Source organism: Corythoichthys intestinalis, chromosome 17 (genome assembly GCF_030265065.1).
Source record: "Corythoichthys intestinalis isolate RoL2023-P3 chromosome 17, ASM3026506v1, whole genome shotgun sequence".
Lineage (NCBI taxonomy): Eukaryota > Metazoa > Chordata > Actinopteri > Syngnathiformes > Syngnathidae > Corythoichthys > Corythoichthys intestinalis.
Genome location: NC_080411.1, coordinates 10,232,301 through 10,249,378, shown reverse-complemented (window position 1 = coordinate 10,249,378; position 17,078 = coordinate 10,232,301). Strand labels below are relative to the sequence as shown.

The following is a 17,078-nucleotide window of genomic DNA, read 5'->3' as shown; positions in this document are numbered from 1 at the left end:
TTTTAAGGAGGAATTAGGCAATTTAGCCTACCCAGCTCTTCAAAGTCCATCTCAAGGCCGTTCCGGAGAAGCATACTGGATAACCAGAACTCAGAGGTCTTTTCCTGAGGGGTGGGTGGAAGCCCTTGCATCATCCCGCCAAGGCAACGGCCGACCGCTAGTGCTACAGAGCGCTCCAGATCTAACAGCCAAAGCCATGTACACTCATCCTCCTCTATCTCCTGGTCTTCTCTTTTATCTAAGTGATGAGTCTCAGTTCACCATTGGTGATTAAAGTAATGAATTATACATCATATTAAAATAGCAAGTACACCACATACCTGAGGGGAGTGTTGATCCTTCTACCTCTAACTCCTGCTCCTCAATCATACCAGTCTCCGGCAATAACCTGTTGAAACTGTCCAGGTCCTGCAGCAAGTCCAACAAATGGCCAAGCAGAGGTTGGACCACGCTGAGGGGTAGCAGCAGCAGCGAGTACATGACCTGACACAGCAGGCTACCTGCCATGGAGTTGTACAACACCACTGTCCCGGAAAGAAAAGATTGAAAAGGAATGGACAAAGCGTGATCCCTCATGTAAAAGTGACTTTTTGTTGATAAACCTCTGGGTAGCTCACGATACGAAACGATTTGCGATCAAAGGTGGGTATTAATTAGAGGTGGGAATCTTTGGGCAGCTAACGATTCGATTATGATTCAGAGGCTCCGATTCGATTATAAATCGATTATTGAGGCACCCCCCCCTTTAATTTTTTGTACACTAGTTCCAAAATTGTTCAAAAATCCTCTCAGGCTAACCAAACTACTATTTCAGTATCAAGTTAACTGTTAAAAACAGTAAATAAAATACTCAAGTCCCCATTCTGTATCGGCAGCTTTAAAATACATTTAATTAATTTAATGTTGTGAATCAACCGTTAAAGTTGTTAAGTTAGGGTTAGTTATTCCATAATTTCCCTTCTGTCTACTTTCAACGTGAAAATTTTAAAACTGTTTCATCATTTAAAGTAGTGCTGCAACGATTAAACGATTAACTCGAGTATTCGATTAGAAAAAAATATTCAAATTAAATTTTGTTGCCTCGAGTATTCGAGTAATTAAAGTGGCGTTGTAATGTTTTATTTTGAAAGTGTTTAGATTTAGTTTATTGATTAGGGTGGATACATTGCCCTCTGGTCTGCCTCATTTCACATGGCTGAATCCAACTGCTCCCTGTTAAGACCAACGTAAGCTAAGTTTTTCTTTGGGCTAATGTTTTTTTAATGCATTCGTAATTTAGTTTATATGTATATTTAGCCTTTTTTTGTGGGAATATGAGTCTGAACCATTTGTTAAGAGCATTGGAAAAAAAGTTGGCATTCTATACCATTTAAGCTAGCGGACTTTTGCCATGCAAGTTAGCCAATTGTTCTTTTGTTGTACATCAATCCTCATTTATTCATTTTTAATACCGTTTGAGGCTCAGCTCAGATTTTAATTTTTCATGTTCCTTTTCCGATTACTCGATTATTCGAACTAAGAAGTTCATCGATTAATCGACTACTAAAATAATCGATAGCTGCAGCCCTAATTTAAAGCTAGATTGAAGTCAAGATTTTGCCGATTTGGTTTTTTTTTTTTTTTTGATTAAAAAGTAATTAGGTTCGCGACAAAAGAGCCTTCTAGAGAAATCTACTGCTTTAAAATGCCTATTTACTAGCGCGAGAAAGTGTCATTTCACATCTAGTTCTAGATATAGTATGTGATATCTACCATAACCGTATGTTGCCGTATGTTTGTAGCAACTAGCAACTGGGAGCTGTTTGTAGCTGCTGACGGCCGCAGTCAGGTATTATTGTTTTGTTTTTGTTTTTTTTTATCTAGCGGCATGAGTTGAACATGATATTTACTCTCGGTCCGTTTCTCATTGCATCCTGAAGACCGCGCTGACTGTGTTTTATTTCCGCTTTACCTGGTATAATTCAATAATCGGAATTTGGATGTTTGTGAATCGTTCTCGAATCTTCCACGGCTGAATCGCGAATAATCTAAGAATCGGAAGTTTCGCACGCCTCTAGTATTAATGCATTATTTACTTCGTTATATTTACTTGAGTAACTTTTTGAGAAAAATGTACTTCTAAGAGTTTTACTAAGCCATACTTTTTACTTTTACTTGAGTACATTTGTAAAAAAGAAACGCTACTCCACTACTTTGGGCTACACTAGTTGTTATATTTTTCCTCTTAATTCTACATATTAGATTTCACTTTTTTTTTTTTTCAGCGATTCCAACAGTAGCTATACCAGTTTCACCGATGAGACGTCACAAAAAAAAAAAAAAAAAAAAAAAAAAAAAAAAAATCACATAACTCCATTATACCAATTAAACTCAAGCTTGCCATTCTATGATCACACCGGCCTGTTCAATCACGTGGCGTCTTTAAAGCACCGTAAAAAATAAAGTATTTGACATACAGCGCTGCCCTCAACATGACCTGAAAGCACTTTAACTTCGCTCCCAGTTTTTATTTGCCACCAATTGATCACGGAAAACCGGAGATATGATCCTTTTAATTTCATAATAGGAACTGTGAAGGAACGATTCAACTATTCAAACTAGAAATTATTTTCTTCACTGGAGGGCACTCATGCTCTTTGGACAAATGATGCTTCAGTTCTGCAGATTTTTTTTCTCTCGCCGGAATTCAGTGATTTTTTTTTGCATTTCTTTGGCTTAATGCAGTTATGTAATAGGTCATAGTAGAGTATAATAATCACAGTTCATAATGATAACTTTTTGTTGAGAAAAAAAATACCATTGTTAAGAGGAAAATAATTCAAACAATTTAAGCAGTTACTCACAATGTTACTTGAGTATTCTTTTCCCCAAATACTTTTTTTACTTGTCCCTGAGTAGATTTTTTAAAGATGATTACTTTTACTCTGACTTGAGTAATACTATTTTGTAACACTACTCTTACTTGAGTAGCTTTGACTACTCTACCCTCCTTTGTTTGCGATACAAGGCTCACGATAACAATCTCACGATATGGCGATACAACAACTATTAATACATGGGTCAGAAAATCATTCTAGGATAGTCTACAAAACAACTAATGAACTGAAAAAAAGCTGTTTTCATCCTTCCGCTGTGAATTGGAATGAGTTTACGACTAGGAGACATCCAATCCATTTGGAGTGCAAGGGTGGCAGCGAACGAGCATTCGTTAATTCGCTGCCATCCCTCCCACTTCAAACAGATGGCACATCTATGGCCATCAGTGACAGCCGATGACACGCAATGAGTTCATTTTGGGGCATTTCACGTCATTCTCTGTTGATTTTCAGTCATTTTCTTTTCCTTTTGAGGCATTTATGGGCCATTTCCTGTTGATTTTTGGTTACTGTAAAGGAATAATGTCCCCAAATGAATAGGAAGTGACTCAAAATCAAGTAACCTTTAAATGTCCTAAAATGAAAAGGAATTGACCTGTAAATGCCTACAAGGCTGGCTGTGAATGCTCTGGTTTCAGTGCCATTGGCGGTGCTGTACTTCCAATCCAGTCAAAATAAATTGGATGTCTCGCGCCATCAATGGCAGCCAGAGAGCTAACGTAGACACTATTCTAATACAGTAGATTTTGATAGCAATTTATTGGTTCCTTTTTTTATGTTTAAACAGTGACACATTTTTATAATAATATATCGAATCTTGGTGGAAGCATATCGATAACCTATTGGGCTACAAAGTATCGCGATATATTACATTTCAATCTATTTTCACACCTCTAATAACGATAATATAATAATAGATAGAATAGTATTTTTTTCTTGCGGCTTACGATGCAGCTTCTTCATCATCTGCTTGTCCACAAAGCTCTTCTTCAGCAACTTGGCAGATCTTCGAAGTGTCTCTGCAGCGCACGAAAGCATCAATTGAAGATGCTCACCAAGTAATTTTACACTGCTGTCGTCCTATCAGGAGTGAGAACAGAAGGCATCAACATGGGTGATCAAGTCAACTGAAGATTTGTCAAAATATAGAATAGGGTCAGAACATAGCAAATTGAGTCAGACTTTTGTGGAATTTTATCAGCAACTCTAAGTTGGAGAGGTTCTCAATTTTACTGCATGGCAGCAATCGTAGCAATACACGAAGTCAAAACAATGCAATAAGAAATTGGCATAAGATTACTAAAAAGCAAAGGCGTAGGTTTGCATAGGGACATAACACTACCAACTTTTAAGGATGCTCAAATTATCCCCACCATCTTTAAAGCAACCTTATTTGCATTATATAATGACTTCAGTTATATAGGTCATTTAGATTGTCTTCCGATATGTTGTAAGGATCGAATTGATCCTACCATTATTAAGTGAATTACAGTACTTTTATTATGGTCAGACTTACACTGACCACTTTCTACTCGCTGAATGTGCCAGTCCATTTTTTCCCCTAAAACGCACGTTTAATTGGCTGATGACTTCACCCCCCCGACACACACCCCCATTAACAGCCCGACAGAAATACAACATGCCGCCTCCCCCGCCCCCTTCAAAGACGAGGGATATTAGAAGTTTTTTTCTGCCAGCAGCAGCCACTAAGTAATATAAAAAGACGTCAATGTTGTGAAGGTGGGGAACACCACTAATTCCGCTACTGCTACAGTGCTTCAAGTCGATTTTATTCATTGAGATTTTTTGAAATAAGAAAACAGCTACCTGAAAATAAGCTTAACAGACCTATTTCAAGGAACAAGTTTGTATATTTAATCTTAAAAGAAAAACTTGTTTGTCAGAAATGTTCTTAATTCAAGAATAATGTTCAAAACATTATTTGAAAGAATTTTTTTCTTGATTTAGGTGAAAAATGACCAACTTTTAGATGTATAGGGTCAATACGAACAAATAGTAATATTTACTGAAAGTAGGTGGAAGAATCTGACACATTAATCTATTAACTAGCCTTTAACACTCAAAAAAAGTTGGAGAAAATTATTTTAAAATTAAAATTATTTGACTAGATTTAACAAAAATTATCAGATTGAGACGTTATAAATTTGCAGTGTGAAAGTTAGTATAGGTCAATACAGATTTATTTTGCATTAATTATTTAGCCTATCAATTAATTAGGTTCATTAATGGTGAGAAATGTAGCCCTGACCCCCATTCACCAAATATGTTTTGTCTTATTAATGTCCAGTCCGCAGCAAAAAGTGTACATGCAGGTTATGCTGTTATATCGTGCCTACCAATATTAAGACCAAACCTACGCCCTTGCTAAAAAGTAACAAGTATAAAAGAATAAAAAGAATCAAATCATAGTTAGTAAACCAGTCAAATTATTGAAAGTTTTGTGCAATTTCTTGTCAAAATACACAAAGAAGCAGTAACCTGAGTGCAAAAATTAGCCCATCAATAATAATTAAAAACAGAAATAAACACACAAAGAACAAACAAATTTGGTAATGGCAGATTAAAAATATATATATATTGTACATGCAGAAGTTGACCACTGTTTTCGTCAACGATGATGATAGCGAAAATATTTGCAGATGAACAATTTTTTCATGACCATGATGAGACGATAAGCTAAAAACCTGACTTGGGGAGACTAAAACATGAGAAAAATGCCAGTTTTCATCTGACGAAAATGCGCCATCGTTTCTGCAATATGTTCAGAATTTGTGACACTGCAAAAACTCAAAATCTTATCAGGACTTACAATTTAGACTACAGGGTGACCCCCAAAAAAGTTTACACTGCCATAATACAACTTAAATGCCATGTTTATTCAGCTTAGAATTAGAATTTAATCACAAATTATACATTATTGTGAAGAACATATACAGTACACTCTATTTTTCAATGTGTCCTCCTCCCTTAAGTGTCACAACAGCCTCCAGGCGCCTGCGGAACGCTTGACAGGTCTTCTTTATGTAGGATGCTGTCATCTTTTCCCAAGATCTAACAATGGACCTCTCCAAGGCTGCCACAGAAATTTGTGGCTTCTTACAGGCACTGTCCTCCACAGTTGCCCATATGCTATAATCCAGGGGATTGAGATCTGGACTCTGGGGTGGCCACATATCACCTTGTCAATCAACTTTTTGGTCAGCACAGATCGGCACTTCCAGACCCAGGTTTTCGTGAGGCTGTTCCAGTATCTTTTAGCTTCTTTTTAACTTTGTAGACTGCACATCTGGATATTCTCAGATTTGCTGCAATCTCAGTAGGTGTCAGACCGGCACGCAGCAATTCAGGTTCAGATAAAGTTTTCTTCATTTTCAGCAGAAGCACAGGAATTGTAGAGATGAGAGATTACCAGCTGCATTGCGTGACCTTAAAGAATCACTTAAGCATGACAACCTATTTAGATATGTTTCAATGGCTTTTAAACAAGCAGTCAACTGAGTGTAAACTTTTTTTGGGTCACCCTGTAACTTGACTAAAACTTAAAATTAGCTTGACACAAACGGAAATTCAATTGAAACACGTGGGAAAAACACCTAACTTTTACGTGGTGTGTGTTATCAAGCGAAATGACATTTTTAGGTGAGAAATAAGATTTTTTTTTTTTTTTTAATAAGATCTTAAGTTTTTTGAGTGAAGGCAGTGAATTTATTTTTTTCTAGTCACATCTGAGATGCAATTGTTGGCTGTTTTCAACAATGTACATCGAAAATAGAGACCACGATTGCCTAAAAATAGTTCAATATTAGACAAAATGTCTTGTTTTCTCATGTATATTTATAATTGTTCTTTACCTAATAAAAGGTTTTATTCAAATACTCGGTTACTAAAATATTCGAAAGCTGCATCCCTAAAGAAGACTAAAAACTATTTCATGCAAAAGACTAAGACGAAGATTAAAAGGGCTGCCAACAACACTGAAGTTGACTGTAATCCTAAAAGGAGAATTTTAATATACACGCTGCACTAGAATTACACACCACATAGTTCACAGTACCTCGGGGCTGAAGTGGATGTAGCAGTGAGCCAGCATGTGTTTGTGAAGTCCGGAGAGAAGCTGGTGAAAGTGTGAAGGAGGCTCTGACTCTCCTTCACCATCGCTTGAGAGCAGTTTATCACTGTTTTTCTCCAATTCGCCAAAAGATTGCTCCTATATGATCATACACGACAATAAAGTGAAGCTAAGAAACCACGACTCATTGCTTGCGTAGCGGAACAGTGTCTGTTCATACCGTGTAAAAGCCAATACTGAGCAGGAGTGTTCTGAGCAGGACCTCTGCTAAATGAAATGGGTCGTAGGCTTCGGATGACGTGGAGGAGGAGGATGGTCTGGCAGACGAGGCGGCCATCAGAGGTGGTGCGAGGTTCGCCACATCCCCAAAATTGCTGTAGCCCAGCAGAGATGCCATGTGACTCTGTTCCTGGAGGCTGCTGAGCACCATGTCCAACTGAAGACGCTAGAAAATACGTACAAATAGTCAGCAATGTTTAGAGCAGTTACACAAAAATAACTTGGGATGATCATTTGATAGAAGTCCAATCCATCTTGACTGAGAGAGCTAATCGAACCCCAGTCAAATTGGCTTGCACGTCTGACGCCGTCATACTGTTTGTGAAACTTTTTTATCTTAAAATATAACTTTATTCTTGAGAATTCCAAGACATTCCCTTAGAAAATGAATCGTGGAGGTTGAGAACATTTATGCAGAATGACAGTTTTCTCACATATTTTCTCCTCACAGCTTTGAGTCATTCACACAAACTGTCAAGCGACACCGGACTGGTGTGATTTTGTCTAAATAATAATGAATTACTCTGCAATTGTCCAATTTGTTTCAAAACTTAATGTATTCACCCCACAACTGCACTTACTTGCCCTTTGGAGAGCACATTTAGACTTTGCGGGCCCTGAGGTAGGAGGGAGAGTAGCAGTTCAGTCCGTTCCCTCAGTGGAGGAAGTAGGAGCGAAGCGCCGATGGAGAGCGTATTCATAACCGCCTCCACAGACGGAAACAAAGAAAAAAAAATTATACACAGTAATACGTTCATTCATATGACATCACGACAAACAAGTGTACCTGTTGTATGGAGTCAGGCATGTTGGTGTCTATAAGTCTGAATAACAGGTTGCGGAGGGGCCTGCCTTGGGCTCCCAACACCATAGCACCAGTCCCCCCGGCATGAGCCAGGGACAGATGGACAGAAAGCAGCTTCATGCATAGCAAAATGAACTGATGATGCTCCCTGCAATAAAATAGACAGTGAGCCTAAGTGCTACGAAAAAATCTAAATGTGCATGTTGTATCCGATAATGTGATTTTGAGTTAATGCAAGACTTTCATTTGAAGGGAATAGTTACCTTTTTCGCACACACCATATAACTGTTTACATTACTCTAACACACTTAATATAATCAATCAGGGAATAGTACCGTTTCTCATATGTACTGTAGGATTGTTTGTACTACTCTAACACACCTAAAATAAATAGCACTCCATAGTTTAATGAAAAGAAGCAGAATAGATACACAACGCCATCTTATCACAGAAACCCAACGTCTGCGTCACGAGCGAGATTGACGCACCAACTCTTGCAATCAGTTCTCCCGGCCACTCCAAGGACAAAGAGCAGGGCGCTCTGTCCTAAAATAAGTAGCGTCTCGCCCAGCCCGGATAACAAGTTGATCGTGGGCGCTTGGGACGTCAAGACCGGCGTCGGTCGCTGTGGCAACCACATCCCAGCCACGAAGGAGGACGCACGAACCTAACCGCCCAAAACCGGCCACAGAGGGATGATCCCAAAACAACACCCAGCCACACCTTCGGCCCGGCCCACTCCACCGCAGCCTTCAAAAAGACTGGACACTGAGATAACAAACAGTTCGTTGCTCGGAAACATTGCTATGTAGCCGGTGTTTTGATGACCCTGGATCCAGAATTGTCCCTCAGTCGTCTGTTTTTGCCTTGTTTGTAGACCATTGCCAACGAATAAATTGTCAACCTGTTTTCGGTGAGCCTTCTTCAAACTTTTGGAACATGGAGTCAGTACAAAGGGTTAACACAGGAAGGGAACGCCCGGAATATTGACCCCCACCGGTTGACTCACGGAGGCGGCATCAGCAGAGCGGCACTTCGTTTGGCTGTCACCGTTTCCGCAGCTTGGCAGGGCGGGCCAAGTTCCTTCATATTAAATAAGCTTCTATGGGAAATTCAGCACGCATCCTAATAAAATTCTAGGCCAGTGTTTCCAACCGGCGTGCCGCGGCCCACTACGGTGCCATGAGAGATCGTCGGGTGTGCCGCGAGAAATGATCCAATATTGCATTTTTTTTAACGTCTAACGTCGTTGGGCGGAGTAGGAAGGAAGGAGTAGAGAGGTTCTGGTCCATGGAAGATCAGCGAGGTATAGCTCGTGTCACGTTCAAGAACTGTTCGATTTCTAGCCATCAGCAACTTTACTGTCCGCGACAATGTCGACCCCAGCATGTCTACTGCATATCATTTGATTAGACTCGTCAAGTGTCGATGTACACGAAAGTGTCCTTTCCATTTTATCGTGACGACCGTCAATCCTCCCCCTGTGTTTTATTCCAACACATAGTTGAGGACAGCAAGGTAGCTGATGGCTAGAATTCTGAGCAGTTCTTGAACACAACACAAGCAGTTGTCCAACAGCGCCATGGTGCCAGGCAAGCTTCAACATCTCCAAACGAAACACCCGTCGCTTACTCGCTTTTAAATAAGTCGATGGATTTTGTTCGCCTTTGTGAAAACACAGAGAAAACCTACGAAGGTAAATGAGAAAGCCTTCAAAACCAGTTACCTTGTTGCTAAATCCAAAAAGTCCCACACTGCGGTTGAGACATTAATACTACATGCCCGCAAAGCCAATGTCAGCGAGATGGACATTGCTAAAGTCCACCTGTCTGAGCTTTTTAAGCCGAACTGTTGTATAAAAAATAAAAACAGATACAAACTGAAAGCTGTTGAAGAAGATTCCTGCCAGGATATCGGCTTTGTGTTAATCTAAACAGGCTCAAGTTTCACACTGAGATAGTTAAATATACAGTACTGTACAGAAAGTAATTCTGGAACATTTTTGGTTGGTGGTGCCCCGCGAGATTTTTTCCAATGTAAAAACGTGCTGTGACTCAGAAAAGGTTGAAAAACACTATTCTAGGTTATGGTATTTTTCCAGTATTGCAATATTTTTTAAAAATATTTCTTAACAAAAATGTTTGCTTTTGTACTGATGCACATGTTCAAGTACATACATTTTGGAGATAAAATGTTTTGGTAAAATTATTCCTTGGCTTATAGCATGAAAAATTCTAACACATGACGCTGCTCTGATCTCAAACTTTTGTTAAAAGGGACTATACAGAGTTTGTCACTTTTTTACTCGCAACTGCCCCCTCTTACCTACAGCGTAACGGCAGCTTGAGCATGGTGCGCATGCGTGTACAAGCACGAACATAAAGTAACGAGCGTTAGGCTCATTAAATCAACACCAGAAAGGAAAAAACAGTTGGTAGCAAGTCTTTAAAGTGGGTAATAAAGGTGTTTTTGCCAAGAAAAGACTAGGCAGCGGCTTGGTGAAACAGCGCTGCTGCCGCGGGGACGCACGTGGATGTGCACAGGTGCGTGTTCGCCCAGAGTGGTTGACCCGAACCAGGTAAGAAAAAAGATTTTTCCATGGAGAAGAAAAATATTTTAAAATAACTTCCCTGTATAGTCCCTTTAAGGCATTTTGTTTTTCCAAACAACATTAGTTGGAAGATCCGCTGTAGGATGAGGCTGAATTAACAGCCCCACTGCGCTCCTTCAATGCTTGACACTCAATTAATAGAGTAACACATCCATACCGTTGGGATAAGAATGGCGCCGGGGGCGTGTCATCCCCGATGCCGTCACAGTAGCTTTCAAGGAAGCTGCGCAAGTAAGTGAAGGTACTTTCTTCCAGATCCACGCAGAAAGGCCTGTGCCACGCCACCAGCTGCCTGACAAGACAAAGAAAATCACTTACTAACAGATTAGCATCACTATAAGTAAGTAGTGAACATGAATCAAGATTTAAATCTAGCACGATAAAACAAGTGCCTGTCTTTGCATGTACCTGTCAGTCGGCACCGCAGTCCAAGCCAAGCTGTGGGAGGTCCCCGCAGTGATCTGCTGGATGGACACCCCCTCTAGACCTAGCACTTTTTTTGGTTTGGAAACTGGCGTTGAGGTGTGACCTTGCCCGCATTGGCCCATGGTGTTGTTGCCCCAGGCATATACTTCATTCTCTGCATAAAAAGAAAACAAAAAATACACTCACTGCCAGGGAGAGGAATGATTGGAAAAATCTAGGCCAGTCTTTATCGCACCATGTGACAGTGCCAGGCAGTGGCTATCCCCACATGAGATATCGATGACCTTTGTGATGCTCAGGTCCTCTATGAATCGGGGTCTCAGGGAGGTGGTCTCAGACGAGCCACACCCTAAACATGAGCCGCAGCCCCACGCGAACACCTTAGAACAATCACACAAATAGAAGTCATCAGTAGCGGTACTGACCACTGTCATTTTTGGCAGCCATTTTCATTTTTGTCTTAGTCTTTTGGACAAAAATACTTATAACTGTAATTTTCAGACTATAAGCTATTACTTTTTTCCTTTATTTTGAATCCTTATAGTCCAGTGCGGCCTATTTGTACCATTGTTAGTAGCTAAAACTTTATTTGACAGCAGCATAATAAGACTGCCATAAGACCGTCATAATTATGAAATGACACTATCATGGGCATTAATGAATGCATATGACAGATGTCATTAAGTGTCATCCGGCAAATTATGTCACCAACTCTATTTATGTCCAGCTCAGATCTTTTAAATACTTTCAAAAGTGACAGAATTTTCCGGATGACACAAAATGATATCTGTCATAAGCATTTATTAATGCTCATGGGAGTGTCATGCCATGATTATGATGGTTATATGACAGTCTTATGGTGCCACTGTCGAATCAAGTGTTACCAAATACCATAATGAGCAATTAATGAAAAAACTGGAACAGTAACTAAAGAAATAATTAACACAGAACATGAATTTTGGTCGTTATTTACATCTGTAGCGCTGCAATGCATGCTAGGAGGCATGTTGGATGACAAAATTGTCGATAGCAGGTGGCAGCAGAGGTTGACTGTCTCCCTCAAGGGAGCAATGATGGCCAAATGAAGCTTCTTGAAACTTTGCAGCTCTTTGATTCAAACCTTCATTGTGTTTCATTTGGACTTATGACAGTCTTACAAATTACTTCTCCCAAAAAGTAATTGTGTTAGTAAGTCAGTTACCTGAATGTAAGAGTAATTAGTTACTTGGCAAAGTAATTGGTGATAATTTTCATGTTTAAAAAAAAAAAAAAAAACAGGTCGCACAATGTGAAGTTTAAAGGGTTTTTGGGACAATTGGCAAAACTAGCCCAATTCTTTACCCGAAACTTAACTAGACACAGGGGTATTGCGGATATTGCGATAACTAGATAGTAACCTTTGCTATGTGTGGAAGTCATTTAATGTAGTGAATCAACCGTTAAAGTTGTTAAAATTGCTCCCGTTATTGCATTAGTTCCCTTCTGTCTATTTTCGACATGAGTAGGTTTTAAAACTGTTTCATCATTTAAAGATAGACTTAAGTTACGTTTTGCGAATTTAGAAGTATTTTAGATAAAAAGGGACTTAGTCTACTTAGTCTACTGCTTTAAGATGGCGGCTGTTTACTAACGCATCTAGTTCTTTATTAAACATGTTGCTAATGCCGCCGTGTCTATCATTTGCATCTAGTTCTGTATATATGTGATATCTACTGAAGCATCATGTGGGCATAGTTTGTAGGCTACAGTCAGGTATTATTGGAGCCACCTGGCATAGTAGCATCGCGTTTGCAACGGCGTCACACTTCCTTGCCTCCTCCCCACTCCTGCTCTGCTCTCTCGTCTCCGTGAGTCTTTTTCAGACTTTTCTCACGTCAGTCAACCAACATCGTAATGCATAGTAACGCACGCCTTTCCCACCTCAGTAACAGTAACAGCGTTGCCAAGATAAGAAAATTAATTAGATTACTCACTACTGAAGAAAATAACACCGTTAGTAACGCCGTTATTAGCAACACTGATGCTAACGCGAATGATATGCTAATGTGACGAGTTACATTTAGTGTGTGATGATCACTCCGCAGACCTTTATAGGCTAAAGCAACATTGCATATTCTTCCTCGCCAAGATAAGAAAACAACTCATACCATGTGTTTCCAAACAAGCAAGATGGAGCGCAGCCTAGCTTGAATCACATCCTAAAACTGACATTCCTCTCGTTATGTTTTAGTCTCCCAAACCACTTTAGCTCGTAATCTTCATGAAAAAATTGTTCGTCGACGAAATATTTTCGTTATCGTCATTGTTGACAAACGCAACTATTATACTGACAAAAGCCCTGTTTTAACTTAGTGCATGAAAACAGTGACTCAAGTTGGCACCATCTCTGCAACCCTGTAGCAGAAATTCTATCCAAGTAAGGGTTTATCTTTCCCAACTGTCCCAAACTGTACTAGTTTGTATGCAAATCCTCTTTGCTCCTATGATTAATTCAGCAAGTTCTGAGCCAGATTCTCACCTGTCCTGCAGAGGTGAGCGCCAAAGATGACTGACTTCCAGCACACACTTTCCTGATGATGCATCCATGCAGGGCTTCGATGATTTTTGGCCGATAAACACGGTTAGTGTCACCGTGGCCGAGTTTACCTACAAGGGCGGCAGCTAAATTATAGTACAGACACCACAGCTAAACCAACAGAGGCATCATCTGTAAAAAGCATACCGTTATCGCCTCCTCCGAAGGACCACACGGTGCGTCCGTCCTGAGCAACCGCAATGGTGTGCGAACTGCCACACGCCACCTGGCCGACGCCGCTGATGTCTTTCACAAGCGTAGGCGTGTTGCGGCTCTGGCTGTCACTGTGGCCTGCATGATGGGTGTGGAAAACAAGTACAATGTTACTAATATGCTACAAGACTCAAAGAAATATAAAGCTTCGCACCAAGTCGGCCAAAGTCGCCTTCACCCCACGTGTAAAGCTCGCCGTCGTTGGTCACGGCAGCACTGTGCCTGTAGCCAGCAGACACGCACACGACAACCTGAAATAGAGGCAGTAAAATTGCATTTAAAAGTGAATCATTGAAGCACTTAGCCAGAAAGCATTTTCCATTACTTTGCCTGACAAAGGTCCTTGGATGATTTTGGGGTATTTCTGCGTAGCACTGTTGCCGTGTCCTAGTTTCCCATATTCTCCATCACCCCAGCTAAACACCTAAAGTATGTATTTTGAAAATGTCAAGATTAATACAATGACGCTCTCTACCCTTTATTGCACACCAGCAATCAAAACCATTTTCCAAGCAACAACTTTTAACTCTAAAAACTTATTTACCTCTCCCTCTATGGTGATGGCCAAGGTATGACCATCCGATCCCTTAGAGGAGGACACCTTCTTCATGTTCCTGTGGGGCTCGAGAACCAGTTTCTTTGGCATGGACTGGTTGTTGGAGTCGCCCAGGCCCAAGCGGCCATAGCTGCCTTTACCACATGCCTTTACAGCGCCATCCGCCGACACTGAGAAGGTACAGTATTGGCCGGCCTCGATCTGAAAGAAGGGTATGAACTTTTCATTTCTCCAAATAGTAGCCTCCAATCTCTCGACATCCATCTTCATTGGAATGCTAGGTACATTGTCCACTTAAGAAAAAAATAATCATTAAACCTTGAATTAATGCTTTACTCAGGAAAAAAAAAAAAGTGCCGTGCAGATTTGAAAAAAACAAATTCCTCTCATGACATGCGCCATTTTATACGAATACATCGATAAGCCGCGACGTAATACAATTTTAAGCATTTAGTGAAGAATTATACAATAAATACGACAAATTTCCCCACACTCAACCTAAAACTATCCAGTGTAAAAAGATGCGATTGCTAAGGAATCTAATTAACTACTAATACTTGTGGTTAATTAAATGTGTTGCTATTTTCAACTGTCTTGCATGCGGTACTCGCGTGCGGTTGGCAGGGGGATCCAATTGGCCAACTACTGATAAGAACTATCGATATCTTGCAGCTGACTGATGGTAATACTATGGCATAGGGAATCCCACAAATGCAGCAATTCAGTGCTTACTGGGTGCCATCTGCTGGCCAAAATGGGCACTGTAGGAACAGGTCTATTTATGGCGATGATGATAGACATGTAAAATGTCCATAGTTTAATATCGTTTTGGCTATATATATTGCCATATAGATATATTATTATCCAGCACTAATAATAATCATAACTAGAGTTGTCCGATAATGACATTTTAACCCAAAACCAAAATCCGATACCAATATCAAACCGATACAGATACTCTATACCAGGGGTCCCCAACCTATTCCACAAAGGCCCACTGTGGGTGTAGGTTTTCATTCCTACCAAACAAGATGACGACACTTTTTCCCCAATCTGGTGTTTTACAAGTGCAATCAGTTGATTGCAGTCAGGTGTGGTTTGTTTTAGCAGAAGCCTCATTGGTTCAACTGTCTCTGCTGGATCGGCTGGAACAAAAACCAGGACCCACAGTGGGCCTTGAGGACTGGGTTGGGGACCCCTGCTCTATACTGTATGCTGTCATGGACTTAACATATTATGGCTAATTGTATAGTGATACACCACTGGATGCTTTAATAATGATAAATGTACCAACTTTAAGGTTTTCCGAATAAACATTCGGTGAAAAATAAGAGAACAACTGAAGTTATGGAAAAAGTTTCATGATTTTTCAATCGTTTATTGTTCATTTAATTTGAATGCAAATGGTCTGCTTACATAGCAAATCACAAAAATCTTAGGCTACGTCGACACTGGGACGGATAATAGCCTTAAACGTATAATTAGACTATATGGCATGTTGAATACACTAGTATACCTGTTATCCGGATTAGTTGTTACATGGATAATGTAGGCGGGTAATATTTACCCACCAAACCTCAAACATAGTGCGGACAGGTATAAAAATAGTCAGCAAAATATCCCAGAGAAAATTATCTGTCCTAGTGTAGATGTAGCCTTAGTTTGGATACATCAAATGGTTCAAAAAGCATAACTGCTGTGCTAAGCTGTGACCAGCCCTTCTACAAAGGCAGAAGACAGAACAATTCTACATTGAAGGCAACATGCATATTGGCCCACAACCCATAATGAAAAACCGATCTCGATATTATCCGATATCATTTTAAAATGCTTTTATCAGCCGATATTATCGGCTAACCAATAAAATCGGACAACACCAATACTAACAAAAAAAAAACAGTGACTAATTATTATGACATCTGAATCCAGAGTGTTGTGGTAGATTCTCCTACTATAAACATAGGTAGCCTGCAAAAAAGACAGCCTCTATAAAGTTGGGTTTCGCGGTGGCCTACATCACTCGCCTATGTATGGCAGTGGGGCCAGTTACATGATTTGAGGGGAACAGCATCCCATGAGTCATGTTATGATTGTTTTCGCCTTAGCAGAGTTCTGTTGTTACTCTTACCATTTGTGCGTCATTAAAGCCCTGCGTTGGTTTGGGCAGCAAAATTTTCTCCAGCGTTCCTTCTGCTAGCTGATGGCTGCTGTTGCTGCCCCACACGTACACCACCACGGCGTCACTGTCAGCGCTTGGAGCGTCCGCGTTAGCATTGCAGGAGCACAGGCAGTAAGATGCCAAATTACAGATCTGCAAAAGACAAGCGGAAAGTGAGTTCTTCTTGAAGTTTCAAATATTCAGTTTCAAAATAAAAGTGACTCTTATACCTCCTCGAAGAGACAAAGGGCCGCCTGGGAGAGTCGGCAAAGTCCGTCTGTGTCCTTTTGGAGGATTGGAGTGTTGATGGTGTCTCCAGTCAAACCCTAGAGTATTCACATTAACATATTGTGAATGTGAAAGCACGGTACAGTATCACCTTTATTAGGCAAGTAATTGATCACCATTTGTCAGAGGTGGGAACCAGTAACAAAGTAAAATTTAACGTATGAAAGAAAACTGCAGGTATTGTAATGCCTACAAATAAAT

At 40.2% G+C, this 17,078-nt stretch overlaps 1 protein-coding gene across 2 annotated transcripts in view; it reads right to left on the bottom strand.

Annotated features, from left to right (window-relative positions):
• LOC130905372 (probable E3 ubiquitin-protein ligase HERC1) overlaps positions 1-17,078 on the bottom strand; it is a 106,131-nt gene that overhangs the window by 77,037 nt on the left and 12,016 nt on the right. For both annotated transcript variants that reach the window (XM_057818705.1, XM_057818706.1), the window contains exons 3-19: positions 16,820-16,915; positions 16,560-16,742; positions 14,420-14,632; positions 14,201-14,299; positions 14,030-14,126; positions 13,810-13,953; positions 13,606-13,733; positions 11,323-11,467; positions 11,070-11,241; positions 10,819-10,953; positions 8,033-8,198; positions 7,827-7,952; positions 7,187-7,411; positions 6,952-7,104; positions 3,824-3,956; positions 321-524; positions 32-238 (exon numbers count right to left, since the gene is read on the bottom strand). In XM_057818705.1, coding sequence (XP_057674688.1) covers positions 32-238; positions 321-524; positions 3,824-3,956; positions 6,952-7,104; positions 7,187-7,411; positions 7,827-7,952; positions 8,033-8,198; positions 10,819-10,953; positions 11,070-11,241; positions 11,323-11,467; positions 13,606-13,733; positions 13,810-13,953; positions 14,030-14,126; positions 14,201-14,299; positions 14,420-14,632; positions 16,560-16,742; positions 16,820-16,915 — 2,626 coding nt within the window. The remainder of the gene's footprint in view (positions 1-31; positions 239-320; positions 525-3,823; positions 3,957-6,951; positions 7,105-7,186; positions 7,412-7,826; positions 7,953-8,032; positions 8,199-10,818; positions 10,954-11,069; positions 11,242-11,322; positions 11,468-13,605; positions 13,734-13,809; positions 13,954-14,029; positions 14,127-14,200; positions 14,300-14,419; positions 14,633-16,559; positions 16,743-16,819; positions 16,916-17,078) is intronic.